The 23,690-nt window shown below is 37.5% G+C and overlaps 1 protein-coding gene across 8 annotated transcripts in view; it reads right to left on the minus strand.

Annotated features, from left to right (window-relative positions):
• cep290 (centrosomal protein 290) overlaps window positions 1-23,690 on the minus strand; it is a 45,243-nt gene that overhangs the window by 8,366 nt on the left and 13,187 nt on the right. For all 8 annotated transcript variants that reach the window (XM_055008930.1, XM_035945136.2, XM_055008929.1 and 5 more), the window contains 27 exons: window positions 22,831-22,952; window positions 21,504-21,579; window positions 21,165-21,298; window positions 19,033-19,194; window positions 17,572-17,721; window positions 17,367-17,482; window positions 16,664-16,766; window positions 15,942-16,172; window positions 14,407-14,580; window positions 14,182-14,293; window positions 12,438-12,643; window positions 12,000-12,151; window positions 11,273-11,384; window positions 10,401-10,856; window positions 10,061-10,225; window positions 9,700-9,807; window positions 9,380-9,514; window positions 9,004-9,273; window positions 8,546-8,653; window positions 7,997-8,196; window positions 6,596-6,809; window positions 6,180-6,317; window positions 4,987-5,208; window positions 4,323-4,445; window positions 2,960-3,102; window positions 2,467-2,622; window positions 619-742 (listed from right to left, as the gene is read on the minus strand). In XM_055008930.1, coding sequence (XP_054864905.1) covers window positions 619-742; window positions 2,467-2,622; window positions 2,960-3,102; window positions 4,323-4,445; window positions 4,987-5,208; window positions 6,180-6,317; window positions 6,596-6,809; window positions 7,997-8,196; window positions 8,546-8,653; window positions 9,004-9,273; window positions 9,380-9,514; window positions 9,700-9,807; window positions 10,061-10,225; window positions 10,401-10,856; window positions 11,273-11,384; window positions 12,000-12,151; window positions 12,438-12,643; window positions 14,182-14,293; window positions 14,407-14,580; window positions 15,942-16,172; window positions 16,664-16,766; window positions 17,367-17,482; window positions 17,572-17,721; window positions 19,033-19,194; window positions 21,165-21,298; window positions 21,504-21,579; window positions 22,831-22,952 — 4,412 coding nt within the window. The remainder of the gene's footprint in view (window positions 1-618; window positions 743-2,466; window positions 2,623-2,959; window positions 3,103-4,322; window positions 4,446-4,986; window positions 5,209-6,179; window positions 6,318-6,595; window positions 6,810-7,996; window positions 8,197-8,545; window positions 8,654-9,003; window positions 9,274-9,379; window positions 9,515-9,699; window positions 9,808-10,060; window positions 10,226-10,400; window positions 10,857-11,272; window positions 11,385-11,999; window positions 12,152-12,437; window positions 12,644-14,181; window positions 14,294-14,406; window positions 14,581-15,941; window positions 16,173-16,663; window positions 16,767-17,366; window positions 17,483-17,571; window positions 17,722-19,032; window positions 19,195-21,164; window positions 21,299-21,503; window positions 21,580-22,830; window positions 22,953-23,690) is intronic.

Raw genomic sequence — 23,690 nt, forward strand, 5'->3', positions numbered from 1 at the left:
TACACTACTGTTGAAAAATTTGGGGTCACTGAGAAATGTCCTTATTTTTGAAAGAAAAGCATTTTTTTTCAGTGAAGACAACATTAAATGAATCAGAAATACAGTTTAAACATTGGTAATGTGATAAATGACTATTCTAACTGGAAACAGCTGTTTTTTAATGGGATATCTATATAGGGGCACAGAGGCCCATTTCCAGCAACCATCATTCCTGTGTTCTAATGCTACATTGTGTTAGCTAATGGTGTTGAAAGGCTAATTGATGATTAGAAAACCCTTGGGCAATTATGATAGCACATGAATACAAGTGTGAGTTTTCATGGAAAACATGAAATTGTCTGGGTGACCATAAACTTTTGAACTTTTGTAGTGTAAGAGAAAATGCGTGATAAATGACTGCAATGATTAATCATTTATCAAAGTCGTTTCTGATTCTTTTTGTTATTCAGCTGACTTAAACAGCAGCTTAAGTTTTACCTAAAATTATTTGTTTTGTGTGACCTGATCAGCTGGAACCTGAAAATATTTGGCATTTTTGCTCTAGAAACAACTTACAGATGTCAGTGTGATCGATTTATCTTATTTCTTTGTTTATCTAACAACTAACTGATCACTTACTGACGGTCTTGATGGAGGGTCTTTGGGTATCTGGCTCTCTAAGGAGTGGAGTCTCTCCTCCAGGAAGCGGTTCCTCAGCATCAGATTGTCCACTGCGTCATCTCGAGGTAAAGCCTGGTGCTGTCTGCTCATTCAACAAGAAAACAAGTCTTGGTTAGGATTAAATAATAGTATGGTGAGATTTGTCAGTGAGGATCTGACATTGCTTAATATCACATTTAATAGATGTTAGATTTCCTTGCGTGTATGCTAGTATATATAGTATATAAAGACATGGAAAGAATACAACAGACTGGAAAATGCATTAGGAACAAGGTGATCTTGTTAATATTACAAATTAAGTACAAATAATTCATGAGGTCAGCATTGTCATTCTACATACTTCATGTATTTATTTTATTACTATGTCTGTTATTTATTGTAGTTTTCAGTTAAATTTCAGTTCAAGTTGTTATTACTGTTAACTTTATGGTTAAAGGTGAATGTTCAACTGACATCAAGCTAAATAATAACTGCATTTAAAGAGGTTCTTACCAAACGTGTTCATGTGATAACATTGGCACAGATGTTGTTATCTTGTTTTATTTATTTTGCTTTCAAACAGCACCATCAAAATATAACCCCCTACCTGTAATTTTCTACAAATGATAAATTTAGATATACTGTACAATGTTATAACTATTATTGCACACCTTATCACTGATTTATAAAATATTCAGTTAGGAATTTGACGTTATTTATTTCATGGCAGAATTCTATGATATTAAAAAATGTATAGCTATATCTGCCTGTACAGCTGAGATTGCACAGATATCCTTTTACTTGGATTTTCCCATAGTGCTCAGTTTATCAGACAGCAGACTTATCGGCTGTTGTTTATTTATATACACTGTAGACCCTTCTTTATTTCATCAGGTGAGGTATTCTTTACATATCCTTGCTCATAATTTCAGGATCTGGAACTTGGAACCTGGAACACCTTTACTTTTACCTTCTCGCTTTATTGTAAATTCTGACTTTGGAACATCTGGTTTCAAACATGGTGCTCCATTTTCCTGGAATAATTAACAACAAAACTCTGATATCCCTGAATATGCTTAGCTGTAAATCATCAATATTTAGGAAAATGATTACATTGATATTATGATTATATATTTATAAAAACAATGTACTCATAATATCAGTTATGTGATGACTGGCATACGTTTGTCTATCTGTCTTTCTATGCACAACATTATTTAAAAAACGAAGTAACAGATTTAGATAAAACTTTCATGGAAAGTCAGAAATGACACAAGGACCACCTGATTAGATTTTGGCAGTGATGCAGCTTATAGTCTGGATCCACAGATTTGTTAAAGATTTCTCTATCATTGCGAGATAGCGGCACGGCGTCACTGTAACTATGACAAGTGAGCGCTACGCCAGCTGCCTGCTGACCATCACATGATTGCAATCCTACTACAAATCCACCGCTGCAGACTTATTGAGAAATCACATATCAGTCAGAAATCATACAATGACTGAGCAGACTTGGCAGAGTACTGCGCTCTCTCAGTGGTTTGTTTGTTTGTATTGTAATACTTCATTGCAAATTTTTTCAGAATTGTTTATGTTGGGTTTAATAAATGATTCCCTGCATCTTTGTGTGTATTTTTAATCTTTTGTGAGCACTTAGTATTGCACAAGTTTAACTCCTCTGTAAATTCTGGCCTTTTGTTCATCAACTAGTTTTTCCAATTATAAATAAAAGCTATATTGTATAAATTACAAAGTAAAAAATCTTTTCATACACAACTATATACAAGTTTTGAAGCATGCCAAACATTTTTAAAGACTTTGATGTACCTTATGGTGAGGATTTGTTTCTCCAGTTCAGAGTTCTTCTTCTTCAGTTCCTCCATCTCCTTTTCCATTTCAGTGGATCGCACTCCCACCACCTGATCAGCAGTCACACCTCGAGCCTTAAGCTTTTTCTGCAGTGCACTCTTCTCTAGTTCCAGTCTACATGCACAATAATATATAGAAGGGGAATAAAAAGGCTGCCAACAGCACATAGAAATGTAAAAACACAGTGTAGCATTGTTTTTCACCGCTTTAGGTATAATTTTCCGATAAAGCTAAACAGTAAATTATTTTTGTGACTACTAATTAAAAAGAAAAAAAAAGCTTTACTGACATGTATGCATAGTGATGGCACTGAGAGAGCTACCAGACAGTTTTTCACAAAATAGCTGACTTCACCGAGTAACTTTAGGTTGTGGTTGGAAAACAAGAAATGATTCAATCATGTACACCGTGAGCAAGACTAAAGAAACCTGTGTGTGATGTACACACTGACCTGGCATAAAGGTCTTTAAGAGTGCTGTGTTGTTTGCACAGTGTTTCATTCTCTCGTTCCTTCTCCTTTAGTGAACTCTTCAACTTCTCCATCCTGGCTTGCCATTTCTTGCCCTCCTCCCACCGCACTATTTCTTCTTTAGTCTGTCCGACAGGCAAGTCATACATCAACTGAAGATTCAGCAGGAGATAGTAATTAAAATAACAGCAATGCGCCAGGAGCAAAGTATTAGGTCTTAGGTATATGGACTGTCAGGGCATCTCCAAGTACACCTGTTTCATTTAAGTGCAGCAACACAAAATGCAAAATGTCCTGGTGAAAAGGTCACTAATTAGTAGTTTGGGTGATGCGGTGAGTGATTAAAGGCTGCAGGGCTTTAAAAACTGCAGGGAAGAAGGCATGCATACAATATCCAGCAATTGAAAAAATACATCCAGAATCACTGCGCTGTTCTTTTAATTCTTTTTGAAAATTATCTGCTGCTAATTGAATTTTTACTATTTAACTCTTAGATGCAAAAGTGATTGAACTCCACACTCTTCCGTAAGTGGGTCAAAAATGACCTGTATAAGAATCAATGTGTTTTTACACCATTTTTGTCATTCTGGTTGAGAATAATCATTTTGTATTATTGTTTGCTTTATATTTTTGTCCACACAAGAATGATTTCATGTTTGAAATCTGTTTATTTTTCACTTTCTAACAGATTTTGAACACTATGATGATTGAAAAAGAAGAATATTACACAGAACAGCAACAGAAGAATGTTAACATCCATTTTGTTAACATTTTTACACTCTTTCCCTCCAGCTGTTGCTGCTCTCCGTCCCTCCAAGTTTGTGCATCTTGTATGACATTTTCAGTGATAAAGAGCTTGGGGTAGCAATACAGATTTTCCAATTTCTTTAAAAGTATAAAAGGTAATTTAAAAATTTTAATGGAATGATATCAAAAACATGTTTTTTGAGGAATAAGTAGAAAATGAAATGATAAAAACTTTTAATTACAAAGATATTGCAAGAAAACGATCTCACAGTCATTTTTGACCCACTGATGCATTTACAGGTTAAGCATTTGTCTAAAAATTACACAATAATACTTTCTTCCAAGTATCTTATTTGAGTGTGTTGATAAATCGATAGACTGGTCACAGAGTGATATTAATTTCCATTAATATACCAACAACTCTCTTTGCACTGCCTCATGTTAATGAATCTCCTCCCATCTGTGCACCATGTACCAGGACACTAACCCTAACAGCCCTCACAGCTGGGAAATACCAACTGATCGCAGCACTACTCGCTCTGGTTCTCACAAAAGTAGGGTCCAAAATGTTATATGTTAACTGAACTGATGTTCAAACCTTTCTGTGATCATCTTTGACATTTTTTATTTCTGCTCTTTTCTCCAAGTCAGACTCCAGCCTCCTGATCTTCTTCTGCAGATTCTCAATGGCCGGTCCTCTCTCATCTGGTTCTGGCTGATTCTAATGAACAAATGCGCAGGAACAGATTTTCAAACCACCTCATTTTATCCAGACAAGAACAGTGGAGACTGCCAGTGGTACAGAATAGGACATTTTCTGTTTGTGAGAAAAGCAAGACACTAACTGTAAAAACATGCTATGTGGCACTGATGCACATTAAAACCTGAATAACTAAATCAGATCAGATATCAAGTTTATTTTAAATCATAGCAGAATGTGAGACTCCATTCTTGAGGCATTCCTCAGTTTTCTTTCATTTGCTGTGGACAAGCTTATCAGCGTTTGCACATCTCGCACCTCAGTGTTTTATCTCATTTCAAGGTCTAAATGTTGCTCCTGAGTCAGAAGATTCTGGTCACTTGTCTACATGATGTTATGCCGATAGTGGCTGTGTCATGTGGCTGCCATTGAACAATTCACTCTACAGTTTACTGAACAACAACAAAAACAATAAGCTCCAGGCCAACGTCAAAACAAACTGAATGCTGCCGCACAAATTGGTAACTTGGTGTGTGATTCCAAGCTTGTGAGAGAGACTAACCTGAAGGGCGTTGGTGAGCCTCTTGATTTGCTGCTTGAGCTCCTGGATTTCTTGCTCTCGCTCCTCCTTTTCAGCCTGCAGGCGTCTCTGGGTTTTCTGACACCTCTGGATGTCTTGGTTCAATCCGTCCACTTCTTCTTTCAGCTTACTTTCCCGGCCTCGGGCTGCTTTGGCAGACTCTTTTGCAGCTTGAAGTTCCTCATTAAGTTCTTGCACTCGTGTCTTGGAAAAGAAGTATTTAAGTTTTTTTCCAACTTAAAATGTAAGTTCGGTTATATTAACTATTTTTGTTGTTGATAACAGATGGTATTAAAAATCTGAAACAACCAAAAGAAATGATTCTACTAAGCACTGCCCGTATATTCAAAGCCTGACATGTTGGATAGCTACATTATTACTCCAGTACTATTCAAAATACATCAGTGAGCAGCATTAATGCATTGGGTGACATGTTCACACTACCAACACAGTGTTGTTTGTTGTATACACATTGCTGCTGTCAATCCTCACTAGTAAACTACTTTTTTCAGTTAAAATTAGCTGCAGCCTCGTACAAATGCATTCAGTGAATACCAATATCTCTAAATACAACAATTTGTTGGTAACATGTCACTTTATTTTCTGTGATCTTGCAATGTATTATTGTTTTCCATCCCATGATACACACACTAACCAGTTTTTGTTTTCAGATGGAGGACAACTTTATTTATGTGCTGACTTTGTATATCTGACTTTGCCTTCATAAGTTGTAAATGGTGTTAACTGAAAAGAGGAGGGCCAATTAAAGCCAACCAGATGTCAAATATGCACTTGTACACGGAGACTGACACATGCAATGTGTTCATCAAATTCACCTTAGGGTTGGCTACTATTCAGAAACACGTAGCTCCTTCTAAAGCCAAAGCTATTGTGACTGTAAATCAGCATAGACCAGAATCATATAGGCTGTTGGCAAGTAAAAAAGCAGGAGTATATGACTTTAATGTTACTTTAAGGAAATTCAATCCAAAGTCATCCTATGTGATCACTTTTATCTTATAATGAAACATTTCTATCCTGATTCCAGAATGATAATGCCCCATGGAGCACGAGCAGTCACTGAATGGTTTGATGAAAATGATGTGAATCATATGCTTTGACGTTTACAGTAACCAGATATCAACCTAATTAATATGATGACGATGGCTTCTCACCTTCAAGTCTTTGGTGTGTCTGTCAACCAACATCTGTACATTGAGGTTCTCCTCTTTTTGTGCAGCACTTGCTATGACTTGCTCCTCTGCGGCAGATGTCATCTCTGCCCTCAGCTCCAGTAGAGCTTTACTAAGAGACTAAGGAGACAGGGGACACATAGAAGCCAGTTATGATTAATGTGATGAATTCAGAGGTCAGTCCATCCATCCAGCAGACAGAGAAGACTCCAGATGTATTTCACATCTTTGCACTAAGATGAAACAGAGGTACTAGAGGGAACATGGCAATAAGGAATACACTGCAATTCCTCATTGCCCTAAAATGAATCTGGGTGATTTTGTAAAGTAACCAACTACGTAATGCTTCTTGCCTTTAAACATAGAATGAAAGAAACAAGACTACAACAAAGAACAACCTTGAGCTGTTTCTCTTTCTGTGTGAGCTGTGCTTTTAGTCGCTCCACTAGGTTTTTCATGGTGTTGCTGGGGGAGCGGATGTTGGCCTCCTTCTGGACTTCCAGCTCAGTCTGGAGGTTGTTCATCTCCTTCTCCATCTGTGCCATCTGGCTCCTCTGATTCTCAGTCTCACCAGTCAGAGCGATCAACTTGCCAACATGATTCTCTTCCAGCCTGAAACAAATCCCCTCTGTTAGTTTTTTAAAAAACATAAATATATTGCATAATTTTTACATATTTCTAAGATGATTTTTACTTTATCATTTTGAGTCATGAGTCCCAAAATGTGTCCAACATGTGTCTCTTCAGTGAATGTGTCGTGAAAGGGATGTAGTCATGGGTCAAATACTTGCAAGGAACATACAGAAAAAGCCCTCAACCAAACTCTTACAAACAACAACGACAACAAAAAAACTAGTAGCCCAAAGCCTGAATTAGTATAAGTAATGACTAAACAATTTTGAAGTACGTGTGCATTACTTTAATTTATTATTACCAAGGGCGTGTTTAGTACTCATTCTGAAACACACAGGGCAGGATTTATTACAAGCAGGGTGGTATTTCTGCTAGATCTGAAAAATCTTCCTGCTGTTTGGTTGACAGTTTAATCATCAGACAATATTTCTGTCAAAATCTAACTGGGCAATTTGCCTGTTTGGTGAATAATTGTGACCTTACATTCCAGGTCTAGTCATATTTACATAGCATGACATCCAGGGAGTGTTGTGTAAGTATGACAGCACTGGAAGCTGTGAATCTTTGCGCAAGGAGACTACTTTGAAGTGAAAGCCGGCCAAATTGAAAGCAGGTATGGTATATGATTGTTTTTTAGGTACAGCCTCAGGATTTTTGATCGCATCTCATAAGGCAATGTTCAAGGCTGATCAAACAAAAGGTGTAATCCTGGCTGACATCACCAGTGGCCTGGATTTAGAGTTGCTTTGCGCTAGACGTTTCACACTTACAACATGAATGTGTGATTATTCTTCTGTTAATCTGAAGTTCACAAGGCAGCTCTTCACAGCAAAGTTGTCCCGACTTTGCACTTAAGATCACGTGTTAACTAATATTTGGAAAGAAATACAATGATATTTGTCATTGTTCAACATGTTCATTCTCTCAGTGTTGCTAGATGTTAACAATGACCTTAAAGCGAACTGCAAGTTAATAAACTGCACTTATTACTTTAAATTGTTAAGATTTTGTGCAACCTATCTATAGAGAAATGCTGTTAAGAGCCTTTATGTGTGGTTTTGTTAAGAATTGCAACATTCTAATGATAATGTATTCATTTAAATAACTACAAGAGGTGAATACTGGGTCAAACTAACAAAGAAATAAATTAATAAAAAAAAAATCACTTTGATATCTCGTCTGCATGTTTCTTAGCCTGTGTTTCCATGGCGGTCCTCTGTCGATCCAGCTCAGCAGTGGTCAGCTTCAGCTTCTCTGTGATGGAGCAGAGTGAAATGTCCTGCTCGGCCACTGTCTGTTCTAACTCAGCCAGACGCTTCAGGTGCTTGGAGGTTGGCACGCTGATAGTGGACTTCTTCATCAACTCCTGGACAAGAAATAAAAAAGAGGAAGCTTTAAACAAAACATTTAAACCTGCTTCAAACAAAGCACAGCTTGAAATTTAAACTGGTACTCAAAGACACACAATGACTTCAATGTCTATGCTGACTGTTCTTTACACAGCTGCAACACATGGTTTTCAAACAGCTTATGTTACACTGAAATATGGGATATTTCCCATGAAACATTGGCTGGTGTGTGTGAAAGGTCAGGCAAGATTGTATGGAACTGCAATGCAGACCTTGTCCAAATATTGTAAATATTCACAGTGTAAATACAAGGCTTGTATATTTAAACAGACCTTGGTTCCTAAAGAAACATAGATTCATAAGTACCATTGCTGTGTGTTTGAAGTGGTCCGGGGAGGTATCTGTGTGCAGGTCCAACTTCTGATGCACCGTTTTCAACTCCTCCTGATGTCTCTTTATCATCTCCTCTTGATCCTAGGGTCAACAGTGTGTCATTAAATGAAACAAAGAGAGTACATAGAGATTGTAGTATTAGTACTCTTTAATGAAGTTAATGATCTGAATACTTCATTCACCATTGCCCTAATCTTCATTTGTAGAGATAATAAGTAACACTTAATATAACCGCTTAATTAAATGCTGTGATGTTATGGTTTTTCATTTATTGGATGTTTGGTTGTAGTAGTCAGACAGTTAAAAGAGACATTGCAGCTAATGAATGTTAAATGTTACTCACAGAGTAATTCCTCAAAGAAACCACATAAGAGACTTACAGCATAGAGAAAAAGGCTGAAGACCCACTATCTCTCCTTGTATCACTGTACCTGTCTTGCTTGAGCCAGCTGGTTCTGGTATTTCTTTAGCACATCCTCTTTTTTGTCAAGTCGACCCTGAAGGTCTTTGATGGTCTGGTGAGCCAGCTTGAGGGCAGGCTGACTACCTGACTGGCTCTCTTCGTGCTTCATCAGGTCCGCTAGCAGGCGTTCCCTGTTAGCAGAAGCTGGGAGCCGAAGACGCAGCTCGTTGATCACTTTATCCCTGGACACAATGTTCTGTTCTGCCTTCCAGAGAGCTTCTTCTTTTTCTTTCAACCTCTGCATATGAATGAGTACAGAGCTCAAACAGTAATACACAATAATAATGCTATGTATTTGATTGATGAGGTATACTGATTGTATGAGCAGGGAATGAATACTATGCCTTGTTCAGACTTTTGCAGGTGGCCTGTGTGTCCAAAATAGTGCGGACATGTTCTCTGATTTTACCCAAAGCAAACTCAAACTGATGAGCAAGCGGTAGAGTTGGGTCTGGTAGGGATCCTGTACCTTCCTCAAACTGAAACAACCAAAAACATGGCATGGTATCATGGCAGCGAGTTGTTTTAGAAATGTACTAAAAATGTAGCAAACTGTATTTGTAAATGTAATTAAATAAATAAAACAAACAATATAAAACTTGATTGCTTACCAAACCCAAAAAAATTAAAAAGCAGGAAATCCAGCTCAAGTAGAAAAATGTACCTTTTCTGCACCATTCAAAATTTCATTTTGGTGTTTCTCGTAGTGGTCCAGTTGACGCTCCAACTCCACCTCTCGTTGATCCCACGCTAGCTGGCGCTCTTCTTGAAGCTTCATATGGTAAAGAGAAGACTTTCCTGAATTACCATGACACATTAATGTACTAAAAAGCTCATTGAAGAGTGAGGTTTTCATGTCTACATTACTATCTACTTATTTTGAATCATGCCGCAATAATTGTTTTGTGTATGACACTGCTGATGACTCCATGTACTATATATGCTGTCTTAGTATGAATAAAATGACACAGAATGGAGCAAATTTGTGAGTGTGTGCACAGAAAGCTCCAATAGCTTTTTCTTACAGTGTTTTGTTGCACAATGTCCTCTTCCAGCATGTGGATGGCTCGCTCCTGCTCCTCCACAAGGTTCTTTAGGTACCTGATTTCCTCCCTCTGGACCACTAGCTCCCTGCCTTTTCTTAGCTCCTGCAGGCGAGCTTCTTCCATCTTCTTGTGCCATTCAGTAACCTGTTTTGATTTATATACAGTATAGTGGTTATCAGTGATTGCAGCTCACAAATTTGGCATAAGATGTTCCACTACCACTTGAGATCCTAAGACCAGCAGTGTGACATTGCTGCTCTACTGTAAATCATATATCAGTAAATATCTGTGCCAATACCACAAACTTTTCCCCACCGACCTTCTGAGCCCCTTTCACATCCTTCAGTGTTGAGATGAGCTCCTCCATCCCTCGAAGCTTCAGTTCGAGCTCCTCAGCCCTTCCCTCCACCCTCCTCCTCTCTTCCTCGGCCTTTCTCTTCTCCTCCTGGGATTTTGCTCTGTCCTCCTGGAGGCTCACCATCATTACAGAGAACCTTTCTTGCTGCTGAAGTGGCAGTGCTCCAGCGAACTGCCTACGTAGCGACTGGATGGTCTGCCGTAGGTGCTTGGAGCGGTTTCTGCCCTCCTGGCGGGCAAGGAAGAGAGTGCGCTCACTGGCATCCAGCTTCTGGTCAGCACGCAGCTTGCAGGCCTCCAGCTGCTGGATATGAGAGGTTGCAGCCTCCAGTTTTCCCAGAGCAGCTGACTCACTTAGCTGCAGAGTTACAATGTGCTGGTGGAGCTTCGCAATAAGGGCCTTCTCATCTGATTGTGACTGTGGGTAAAGAGACACAGTGTGAAGTCAGCCTTCATTAATGCAAGTAACTGCTGTGAAACAGCCGACTTATTTTGGTTTGAATATTCCAACATAATTTTTAACCAACTTAATATTGGAAGAGCTGTACAAGATGATTGCATTTTTGTCTACAAAACATATAAAAAATTGAAAAGCACTGGGATAACTTTTCTATTTTGTTTTCACCACACAGAAAGTAAACATCAAAAAGACTGTACAAGTCAGGGAAATGTAACAGAAACAGTGACTAATATTGAAATATCACCTGTCAGTAGATAACTAACAGAAAGTGCAGTGAACTATCGGATTTGACAAGTTCTTGCATGAAGTCAGTAGGCAGTTTCAATAAATCAATGTAAACGAAACAAGAGGATTAAAAAAGAATGCCCTGTTACCTGGTAGTCGAGTATTTGTCTCCTCAAAGCTTCTACTTCTTTCTCTTTGGACTTCTGTCTGGCCTGTAGAGCAGATACCTGTGCAGTGGCTACATCAGACACCTCCTGAAGTCTGAAAAAAATAAGCATATATTGCATGTTCTACATTTATTTTTTACTTGTAAATAATCTGAATACTACCATTATGATATAATCAGTATGAGGCTGCATGTCATGGCAGACCAAGATACAAAATATGAGCATGTGCAGTGGCCAAGTGTTTGAGTCTACCAGCAGGAACAGATAATTAATACAGATGGACATTTTTCTTCCCAGTGTAATTGCAATATAAGTAAAAATGATTTTAACATTTTCCTGTTAAAAATCTGCTAAATGACTGGACCATTCAGCTTTAAACATTTAAGGTTGCTGTGTATTAGTTGAGTCACTGGTGAATAGAAGTAAGAATTTAATAAATTAGTGTGATATCAACATGAGACCAAAGTGCATTATTTTGTCAAAAAGAAATACGATTTTAAAAAATGACTAATCTTGATCCTGTTACACTGGAACGGGCTTATCTTTGTGGGCACTATTAAAGTATTTCTGATTCAGATTAATAAGACTCTAATTCTTGATAGTGTTACGACCTCAAAAACATTATGGTATGATTGTGAATACAGTCTTTTACAAAACTTACATCTTATGATAACATAATAATCATCAATCTAAGGCTTGTTAAACGTACTTGGAAACTTCGATGCGAAGTTCAGCCTCTGCCTTCTCCAACTCTGCAATTTTGGCTCTGTCGGCGTCACTCACAGCCTTGCTGATGCTGTCTGCTAGCTCATCTCTCAGCTCCCGCTCCACCCTTTGGGCCTCTACATTCATCTTGGTCAACTAAGGAAAAACAGAGATAAAACTACTACACAAGTCACTACTTTGGTGAAGACAAGCCTAAACTGGGAAGGATCTGGCACCCACTGACAAGTTATAAAAATGTTTAAATAAGTGAGGTATTTTGTGGTTTACAAGGGTCATGAACCAAAAAATAGAGATAGCAAAATAAAAAATCTTGCTAAACAGGGTCTGTATGACATTAAAAAAAAAAAAAAAATCATGCATTTAATCCAATCCTATTAGACCTCGCACCACATGTCTCAAGTAGTTGACAGAAATATCTTACCTCTGCAAACTTGGACTCCAGTTCTAAGTTGCGCTCTTCCACTTGCCTGAGGGAGTTTCTCGTGTGTTCATACATTTTGTGGGCATGCTCAGCTCTCTGCCTCTCGTTCAACTCCTTCATCTCTAAAGTGGTGATTCTTCTCGCAATAGATACCGTCTCATTGTTGACTGACCCCTTGTCTGCCTTATCCATCCCATATTGCTCTCCTGATCATAACGAAAAAGCCACAGTTTAAAATGATAATTAAACATACAGGGTGGAATCCATAGAGTAGGATTTACTCAAGTTAAACAGTGGTATTATATACTTTCATATAATTCAGATGAGACAGTTGACCCATGTAGCAGTAATTCTTTTTGTTGGGGGTGGGGGGCAGATTATTTTTGTTGCAGTCCTTGCCAACATTCACATCGGCTATGATGACATTCTACCTAACGTCCTTTCTGGTGAGACAGAAATGTGATGACACCACTTGCCACAGCTCAAATCCAAAGAGCGCTCACAATGAAGCTAAATGTACTGAAAGGTGACGTCTATGACATTCAGAACCACTGGATGTTGCTAGAGCACTGGCTTAAAACAAACCAGCGCATCAGAGACACATCTCCCCTCTCCTTCACATTTCATCTACAACCAGAAAGTTGAACATGAGCCAACGAAAAAAAATCCAGCTCCAATCATGTATCCCACACCTCATATAGCGTTATGTTCACATGGCCTGTGTCTTTTTAGCTCTGAGGCAACATGAGCCGTGACACTGTATACACAAAAAGTAAGTAAACTGTTGGACTAAAAGCGACCTTGAGGTGTAAATGTTGGTCCGAACAGTCTGAACATTCGTGTGGAGTTAGTGAGCACTCTCACTGGTATTCTCATTGGACTCTACACCAATTGGATCCATGTGTGTGGAACAGACCAGTGGTGGGAGAAACCAATGACTGTACAGAGACAGTGGGCAAGAAGAAGGAAAGAGGCTGTAGAGACTCTGACACTGAGATGAAATAGGTCCACATAAACTAGCCAAGTAACATAATTAAGACATCTTATTTATAAATTACTAATATACCAGCTAAATGCTCCTGACTGCACTTTCGCTTTAACAATGATATGTAAAAGGTCACTTTTGTTAATGAATAGGTGAACAGGCAACAGTTTCAAAGGGAGGGACTTACATACGCTAATATGCACGCACGGCTGGATCAGATGCCAAAACATAGAACAGAGAAGCTCAAATTACAAGTGTGACTTTTCTGCTAAGGATGCCATTAATCCACTAAATCATAGCAGACAGTTGTTTGCTGCTGAATTAATGCTATATTTGTGCTCAAAATCTCAGAGATTGCACTTTTTAGCTAATCATCTGAGAAATTAAAGCTTTGAATGTATGCAGGACTAAAAGTAGACTGCAGCACAGGAAGGCTGTAATTTTTTGGCCTTGTGGGATGCTTGTACCCTTGACTAAGCTTATTGGCATCACCATATCGCTGCAAATTGTTTGCTGGTTGTTGGACGTTCAAGTTGCAAACACAAGAAAAAAAAGTTTTTATTCATCCAGTGTGTTTATGCTGTGTTGAAATACTATTTGGCTAGAGTTGATCTCTTCATTGTGTCAGTCAAAAAACAGTTTTGCTGTTTTGTAGTATTACCAGTATGACACATTTTCGATTCAAATTAAAACAAACAAAGCTCCAACTTTTTTTCTGAAAGACGAAAATATCTACAATGAGCAGTATCCTGAATTTACCAGTTGAATTGATGTTCTCCAATGCTTGCTCTAATGTATTAAGTTTCTCCTTAGTGATCTCCAGTTCTTTTTTCATGACAGAGATTTGTTCTCGCAGAGACTCGTTCTCACTCTGAGAGACAAGAAGACAAAAAATGCTACAGTGAGTCAGTCAACATCCTAAAATAAGAAAATGCATTTTGGAGGTGGAATGAAAATATGTGGACAGTTAATGTGTTTCAATACCTCTAAATGTTCAAGGTTGGTGGTTCTCTGTATGAGGCGGCTGTCCCTCTGTAGCATGTCTCTATATTTGACAGTTAGCTCTGTGTACTGTTTGTTAGCTCTCTCCAGGTCTGCTGAGGGGACGCTATCATCCAAGGCCTTCTGCAGGGCCGCTATCTTATATGCAGCCATTTCCTAAGGACAAAACAAAAAGGCAGACACACATTAAAAGGTCACTGTCTGGTGGTAATATTGGCCTGCTCAAAAACAGACCAAAAAAATATCTTTTTTTTTTTTTTTTTGAAAAAATTTAATTAAATTACATTTTATTTACACTACCATTCAAAAGTTTGGGGTCACCCAGGCAATTTCATGTTTTATATGAAAGCTCACCTTTATTCATGTACTAACATAGTTGCACAAGGGTTTTCTAATCATCAATTAGTCTTTCAACACCATTAGCTAACACAATGTAGCATTAGAACACAGGAGTGATGGTTGCTGGAAATGTTCCTCTGTACTCCTATGTAGATATTCCATTAAAAATCAGCTGTTTCCAGCTAGAATCAGCCAATTCCATCTAGAACAGTCATTTACCACATTAACAATGTCTAGACTGTATTTCTGACTAATTCAATGTTAACTTTATCAAAAAAAAGTTTTTCTTTCAGAAATAAAGACATTTCTGAGTGAACCCAAACTTTTGAACATTAGTGTATATAGCGCCAATTCAGAACATATGCCATCCAATAGCACTTCACATAATAATGTAAAGACCTTACAAATTTTAAAGAGAGAACACAACAAATCCAAAGTTTCCTTCTCATTCATTTGCTGACAGAAAATCCTAGCATTTCGCAATGTAGACATTATTATAATACTTCACCCATGCTTGCTCCAAAAGACAAGGTCAATCACATAGGATAAATACCATTGTTTTCCAGTGGGTTTTGATTTATGCTTGTGTTGCTTTTGCCTATCTTACGTGTTTCTCTTCACGGCCACTTCCTATTCTAACATGCAACCTGGTGTCATTATTTATCCAGATAGATGCAAAAAATAAATAAATAACTGCATTAGATAGTAAGGTATTTGGGGTTTTCACAATCTTTAACGAGAAAAGCACTCAGAGAGCGCAGTATTCCTTGTATCATTTCCGATAAGTCCGCAGTGGTGGATTCGTAGTAGGACTGCAATGCAGTTGACGTAGTGTTCACTTGTTGTCATCGTTACAGTGACGCTGTGCCGTCATCTCGCAATGATACAGAACTCTTTAACAAATCCGTGGATCCAGTCTCTAAGCTGCATCACTGCCAAAATCTAATGAGGTGGTCCTTGTGTCATTTCTGACCTGTTACTGTTTTTGAGTAACGTTGCAAACAGACAGACAGATTCACAGATTAACAGACAAACGTATGTCGATCGTCACATAGCTCTGCTGCATTCCTTGGCGGAGTAAAAAGAACTGGCTCACATTTTACAATTTGATTTCAGAAAACAAATATTGGAATTGGTTTCGTTACAGAATGTGTTGGTGGATTTTTGCTTCTTGCTACCTTGTATCTCTGCAGGTATCCAATCCTCTGGGTGACAGACGTTTGCATGTGGCTGCTGTCGTCCCTCAGCTTGTTGTTTTCCTTGTAAAGGTGCTGCTCTTGCTCCAGCAGGGTAGTGCAACGACGGGTCAGTTTCTTCTCATTAACCTTCAGCACTGTCAACTTGCGAAATGCTTCACTCAGCTGTCTCCTGATTTCTTCTGGGTCTTTCTGAAGGGTGTCTAGTAGCTCCTAATGGGTAAAATGGAAGCTCTAAATAAAACTGACCTTCCATGAAATTTGCATAGGGGTAAAATACTCATTAGAAGGTAGGGTATGCACAGTGAAACAAAAAAAGCCTTGAGCTACAAATTTACTTGGGGTATGTGTATTTTCTGATGTGTTCATTTTTTAGTACCCATCTATTCAAACATTGTGAATCTCTTGGAATCTGTGCTTCCCAAGATTTTTAAGCACTTTTTCTTCATATTCATAGTGCATGACAGAATGTGTGTTCTGTTTCTCTAATGTGTACTTCAAATTTATTGAGTTCAAGGAAAACCTTTTTTACGAGACTTGTTTGTAAAACATTTAATTCTATGTCTTTAAAATGAAACCACAATAAACCACCCATGCTTGCGTGTGTGAGAAAAGGAGAACCACATTGTAAAGAGGGAAGGGTAAAAGCTTCTTGTAGTAATTAAGTAGAATGAATATTTATTTTAAATGTTCGTCACACTTACGTTAAATTCTTGGATTTTAACATCATCCACCTGCTTTTGCTCCTCCAGCTTGTTCTTCATCTCTGTAAATGTCTCTTTTTCCTTTTGCCACTCTGCCTTCTCACTAAGAACAAAAAAAAAGGAAAATTATTTCAAATTTCATACTTAATGTTGCACCCAGGTCACAACGTGCTTTGGCCTGCTACCCTCCAGCCGGCGCTTCAGGACTCTGAACACTGGAACACCCCGGCACCGGAGCAGCTACTTCCCTCAGGCCATATCCCTCATGAACAATAAATCCAAAAATTATTAAACACTCCTGTTTCACTACAGTGCAATATCCAATACATGTACAACATTTCAACTTCATGTGTAATACCTTAATAACCATGTGCAATATTGTAATTTTAATTGTACTTTTTTTTAAATACCCTGGTAATAAATATAGATCTTTTTTTTTTTTTTTTTTTTTACACAGTACTTCGTTTACACTTACTCGTACACAATACTTCTTTTACTTCTTGTACTTATAGCATTTTCTATTTAGAATTTCTCAGATTTAGATTTGTATATTTACTCTTTTACTGTATGTTGTTGTTTTTGGTTGAGTACTGCAGCTGTATACACCACGTCAAATTTCTTGTGTGCGAACTCACTTTGCATGAAAGGCTTTTCTGATTCTGAAATTAGATGCAACCTGCACGAAACCCTCTTGTTAACCCACCTTAGGTATTCCTTATAGAGGAGGCCCTGCTGATGGCTGATAACAGCAAACCTCTCCTTGTGTTCTTCCAGTGTTTGCATAAGTTTCTTGGTTTTTTCATCTTTGTTTGTCATCTCCTAAATAATAGCAGCATTATATGTATTAGAAACAATTACAGTTAGTACAGTTATTCCTACACAGGTCTTGAAAAGACAGTGACACTGACCTGCAGAAGTTGAACAGCGTACTCATTCAGGGAACTGATGACCTCAGCGCTGCTGGGCTCCAGGCCCTCAGGGAGGGTCAGATGTCGGAGGACAGCTCCACTGCTGCCTGACTTCCTGAACAATTTCAGTTGACTTTCAAGTTGGCTCACCTGATGGGTACAGGTGACAAAAATGAAAAGCAAACCCTGGCGGCTTTTTAAACATTTAATCACTAGTAGTATTAGCAATTGTGGATATCCAGAATTTCAGGCCAACATATTCATTATGTAATTTTCACATTAGTGGCATGTCCAGTACTCTTAATTCATTTCTTGCACATCAAAATGGTAATTCTTGATAACAAAAATTAATCTGCAACTAGTAGAAATGTCCATTGTAGTAACTTTATTATAACAAGTCTGCTTTTACCACTAACCTCTGACATCTGGAATTTAATTCTAACATGTTATAATTCTAAGTTCATTCATAACGTAAACTGTGATTCCATTTAATAATATCTACCACATAATTATCACAGGTGGAAATTCAAGTCCTATCAACTGCTATTATGGTCATTGCAGACACCTACAATTGTTCTAACATAGATACCTGTCAGATATGTCAGATATCTTAAATGCAATTGTTACTATATTGACATTAGTAACAATTATATCTAAATTATCTGCTGTTCCATTTATAACTAATCAATACTATCTAAAATGGCTAAAATGCTTCGCTGACATATCTGAAATGCATAACCCATACATAGCTTGTTGATATGTTGCACGTATCAGAAATGCAATCGGTTCAAGTTCCCATCCTTTTCATGAGGGGATTCAGTTGTAGACATCCATAATTACAATCAATATATCTGTTATTCTGTTTTGGCTAATTAAATGCAGCTTCTTCATACAAAAACATAAATTGCAACATGTCAAAGAGATATCTAAATTAACATTTTAACATGTCAAATGGCATGTTTTACTTAAAACAGAAGATATATTTGAATTCTATATCCTGTTGTATGGTCTTAAGCTTCACATTTATATTATTCAGATAAATGTATATAATATTGTACAGCCTTAACGTCAACATTTAAACTTAAATAAAAACACTTTGACTCAAAATCGGGTCTTTTAAATGTACTGTAAACAGTACGTTTAGACTAAGAGTGTGTGTGGGGAGGGTTTATGAAGCCTTTATATATATATATATATATATATATATATATATATATATATATATATATATATATATATATATATATATATATATATATATATATATATATATAAATAAATAAATAATAAAATAAACATAAGGTTGCTACTTCACAGATTTTCGTCTATTGCAGGAGGTTCTGGAACCTAACACCCGCGATAGACAAGGGACCACTGTATATTGAGGTAAAACAACTATGATGTCTGCCATCACCTGTCAACCATTTAACCTCGCTATCATTTTGGCCTGAATGAATGTACCTTTTCTTTGGCTCGAGCAAGCTGACTGAAGCTGCTGGTTGCCTCTTCACGGGCCAATTTCAGTTCCTGCCTCAGTTCTTCATTTCTGCCTACCAGCTGATGTACTTGGGACTTGAGCTGTGGCGCTGACTCAGGCCCACTCTTGTTATTGACATCTACATCCTGTGATAACGGGAATGAACGAAGATTAATTTATATAAAACAAATCCAAATAACATTTGTCGATGAATCATGGAGCCAGTCTGTAAAACAGAAAAGATCATTTAAAGTGCAGCCTGCCTGATGTACATACAAGTACTGTTTGTTATAAATTATATTTCTGAGAAGATTAAGACCAGTGCCTGTGATTACTTTGCAGTGTGCATGTAGCTGGCACCTGGTGCTTCCTGCAATCTCCTCTTGTGCTGAACACATTTGTGGCTGTGCCTGAGAGTTTGACAACAAAGCCAAAAATGCATCCTCTTCAACTGTCCCTAATTTGCCTCATTTTGTATTATCATGTGCTGGTACACCCGATAAGAAAGTTTAGTTGTTGTTTATTAGGTTGCTAAGTGACAAGGCCTTTGTTTCACCAGCCAACATACAACACCTTAATAAAAGAGAGACAATGTCCATTGTTTTGAGCACAGCTAACCTCCTTGTAAAAGCACTCCAAAAGTTGAAAATTTGGTCTGTGGGAAACATGTGAAACATTATTTCCATATGAATTTAAACAAAAAAAAAAAATACCTGTGCAGGCAAATAGAGTCTATTAATCATTACATCTTAACCCAATTGTAAATCTATAAGCATTTTGACGACGTGTAATGGAACAAATATCTTAGTGTCTCATACGTGTACCATTGATGCTTATCTTCTAAGCTTGTCTCTTTCAGAAGTACTTTTCAGTTTTAACAAAACAGGCTTTAGTCTTAGAATCGCTAAGGAAATGTCAAGTACTGACTGATGATTTGATCAGCGCCAAAGTAACAGCTGACAGGCAAGATTACTTGAAAACTAATGTTGGTACAGTACCAGAAATTGCTGATAACTTTGCAAATATTTGCCAAAACCCATCAGATCTTTGATGATGAATTTAAGTCTGAACTGACAAAAATATTGAGCAGTTGCTGAAACAACCAAAATAAGACATGCAAAGATACACAACTTATTTAGGTTAAATGTTCCTCTGACACAAAGCGTAACAAGACTTGGCATGTGTACTTTGCCATTACTGCTTTCACACTTAAACTAAACAATGGCTTAAACTGCTTTTAAACTAAAAACAATTAAACATGCTCATAAATCCTGATGTCTAAGTAGAAAGCAGATAATAAATTGTGGTAAAGTCCCAAGTAAGGATATTCCATTAAAAATTAGACTTACATTTGATATTTGTGATAAAGTTTCTCTTTTTTCAGTCTGCAGCAGTAAAGGCCTACAACATACGAGGGTACTTAAAAAGTTCTCAGTCTCATACAGTAACAAGGGGCATAACTCCCATTTGGGGCTTAACTGTTTTCTAACTGTCCACAAAAACGCTGATGTTGAAGCAAACAAAGATAAAACGAGAGGAAAGCTTCAAGCTGTCTGCTGTTGCTCCAGGACAATGCGTCTGTCCACACAGCATCAGGCGGCAGCAGCAGGCAAATGTGGCTTTGAACTGTTGCCCCATGAACCTTACTCACCTGACCTGCATCACCTGAATTCTGTTTCCCAACGTAAAACACCAGTCACACGGAATCTGAAGGCTCAGGATGTCACCTTCTTCCATGAAGGAATACCCAGGCTTGAATAATGGTGGACCAAGTGCAGTTAAATCAAAGGAGACTACGTTGAAAAATAACAATCTTTCTACTGTGATATTTCCTGGTGAGGCTGGGAACTTTTTGGAAGACGCTCTCAGTTACATTATTTTCATCAAAACTAGCCAGCAGGTCAGTATCCGCCTCACTGCATTAACAACAGTGTGTGAAAATCATTTGTGAGACATCATTTTTTAATTCTATTTCAGGAATCATGGCACTCTTTGTTTAAGCTCTATTCTGTGTCCAATATTAATATTAAAATCAACAAACAAAGAAACAATCCACTGTGTCGAATACTTAGTCTGCCTTTAAAACGAATCACGTTATTGCATGAGAGGAACTTACATTAGCCAGCCTTTCCAGACTAGGAATAGAGATAACACTGTCACATGAAGTGGTTTCTTTGTTCATCCTCATAGCTTGAAGGACATCTTTCAGCGTAGTCTCCAAATCTCTTTTCACCCTCGACAGTTCTTCCACTATGAATTAACACACAGGGAGAAATGATAACCGTGAAGCAGTGGCCTCTTAGGTATTAAATTCTCCTGAGAAGCTTAATTTACTGGAAAAAAAATACTATAATAAGTATCCTCTATGTATATACTGTTTATAAAATCAGTTATCAGACAAACAAAATTTGCACTTCCTGGAACAGACCGTGTTAAATTGTCCATGTGAACTTACATTTGATTTGGAACTGGGCCTTGTGAAGTTCCAGCTCTCTCTCCTTTTTGCTCAGTTCTTTTTCAAGATACTCATTCTGCAATGCAAAATTAATGTCATTTAAAATGTTTCAATGAAGATCGAAAAGCCCTAAAAACTCAGCTCTGTGAATCAAAGTGAGAAATCAAGGCTTTTTGTCCCATTAAAATCCTTTCATAAAAGGAATGAGATGCAACTCTAGACTTCTTATAAAATGTGCAGCATACCAGCTCGCCGAAGACCCTGCTTGTAAAACTGCTCTCACACAATGGCAACTTGTTTTATTGGAGTAATTCACCCTTGTATGTTCAACTCAGAAACTGATTCTCAAGTATAATGATACAGAAAGCTCCACCCTGCAAACTGACAGGACTGGTTCCTTCAGCTTGTCATATACGAAACCCTATCTGTCTGAATCAGTGTGTTTGAGACTGTCGTCATTACACTGTGGTTTCCTGGTGGAAATGCTCAGTCCTGGTGTTGACTTCCTATTTTACTCATGATGCTTGCTCTAGCATAACAAAATTGTCATATGGACATGCTAACAAGGTTTCACTAGAGGGAGTCTTGAAAACCTTTTTGTAACAGATGTGAATGTACTGCATCAACTACAATGCCATCAAACTATGTACAGCTCTTTAGCACTTGAAATATTCACTTATTCATCGCCTTCCATTATAGTCTATCTTAATTTTTAATGACTTTGTTTAACTTTTAAATCGTGTTTTTCATGGTATTTGCTTTCTTTATTTGGCGCATCAATAATGTAACCGAGTATGTCTGAAAGAGGGGAATTCACTTCAGTGATAAAAATTAGATAAAATGTCTCAATTAAAATAATCAAAGCATATTGTTGATTTACACTACTGTTCAAAAAAAAAGTTTGGGGTCACTCAGACAATTTCATGTTTTCCATGAAAACCACTTTTATTTATATGCTAACATAATTACACAAGGGATTTCTAATCATCAATTAACCTTTCAACACCATTAGCTAACACAATGTAGCATTAGAACACAGGAGTGATGGTTGCTGGAAATGTTCCTCTGTACCCTTATATTGCATTAAAAATCAGCCGTTTCCAGCTAGAATAGTCATTTACCACATTAATAATGTATAGACTGTATTTCTGATTCATTTAATGTTATCTTTATTGGGAAAAAAATGCTTTTCTTTCAAAAATAAGGACATTTCTAAGTGACCCCATACTTTGTGTACAACTACAAAACCAGTATGCTGTGTGGATACTTCATGCAATCAGCTGCAAAAATTGAAGTTAAAATCCAAGAAGTGATGTCAGAGGCTTACCTTGCGTTTGATCTCTTCATCTATGTAAGTGCTACTCTGTTTGAGTGGCTGCTGTGCTGCTCTGCTGGGCCTTACATCCTCTTCTAGCAGCAAACTTGACTGTGGGCCCCCTGCAGGCACAGCTGATTAAACATACAATGTTAAGAAGAAATCCTGTCAAGTTTATTACTTTTAACAAGTCATCTACACTGATTTGGTTTGTACAAATTAGCTAGAAGTGGCACTATCCGTCCCAGCAAAGACAAAATCAGATCATGATCAAGTCGCAAAGTTGCTGCCTTCAACTATTCATCATCACTCATCAGCACAGTGAATGCAAGTTGTCCCTTTCAAAAATGCAACACTCCAATATTCTGACAGCAATTAAAAGTGTCCGCCTCATGTCAGAATAAGCACACAGCTTCACTTTTCTGTAAAAGTCACGACACAATCTTAAAAACATCAACTTATTAATTTCAATAACATTTCCATATCTGAGCTGAATACTTTTTGGATCAAGATAAAAACAAAATTTCTATACTGTCATTTTCAACTCACAAAATGAGGCAGAACTTCATTCATTCCAAAGAAAATTTTTGTGCAAAGTATTGCTCAGAAAAGATTACAATGACAAGAGAATAAACCAAGAACATATATGAGTGCATAAGAAGTATAAGCTAACAGCAGCGCCTAAATGAATACCAATAAGTTCAATACCATTTGTAAAAATAAAACTAGAATAGAAACATGAGAATCAGTACCAAATTCCATACGCATCAGGTCACTTAGATAAACCACCAAACACTTTATGAAGGGAAAATTTCAAGAGACTGAGAAGTTTTTTGTCAGTTCAGATCAGTCATTAAAAATTATCTACCCTT

Source organism: Amphiprion ocellaris, chromosome 3 (assembly GCF_022539595.1).
Source record: "Amphiprion ocellaris isolate individual 3 ecotype Okinawa chromosome 3, ASM2253959v1, whole genome shotgun sequence".
Lineage (NCBI taxonomy): Eukaryota > Metazoa > Chordata > Actinopteri > Pomacentridae > Amphiprion > Amphiprion ocellaris.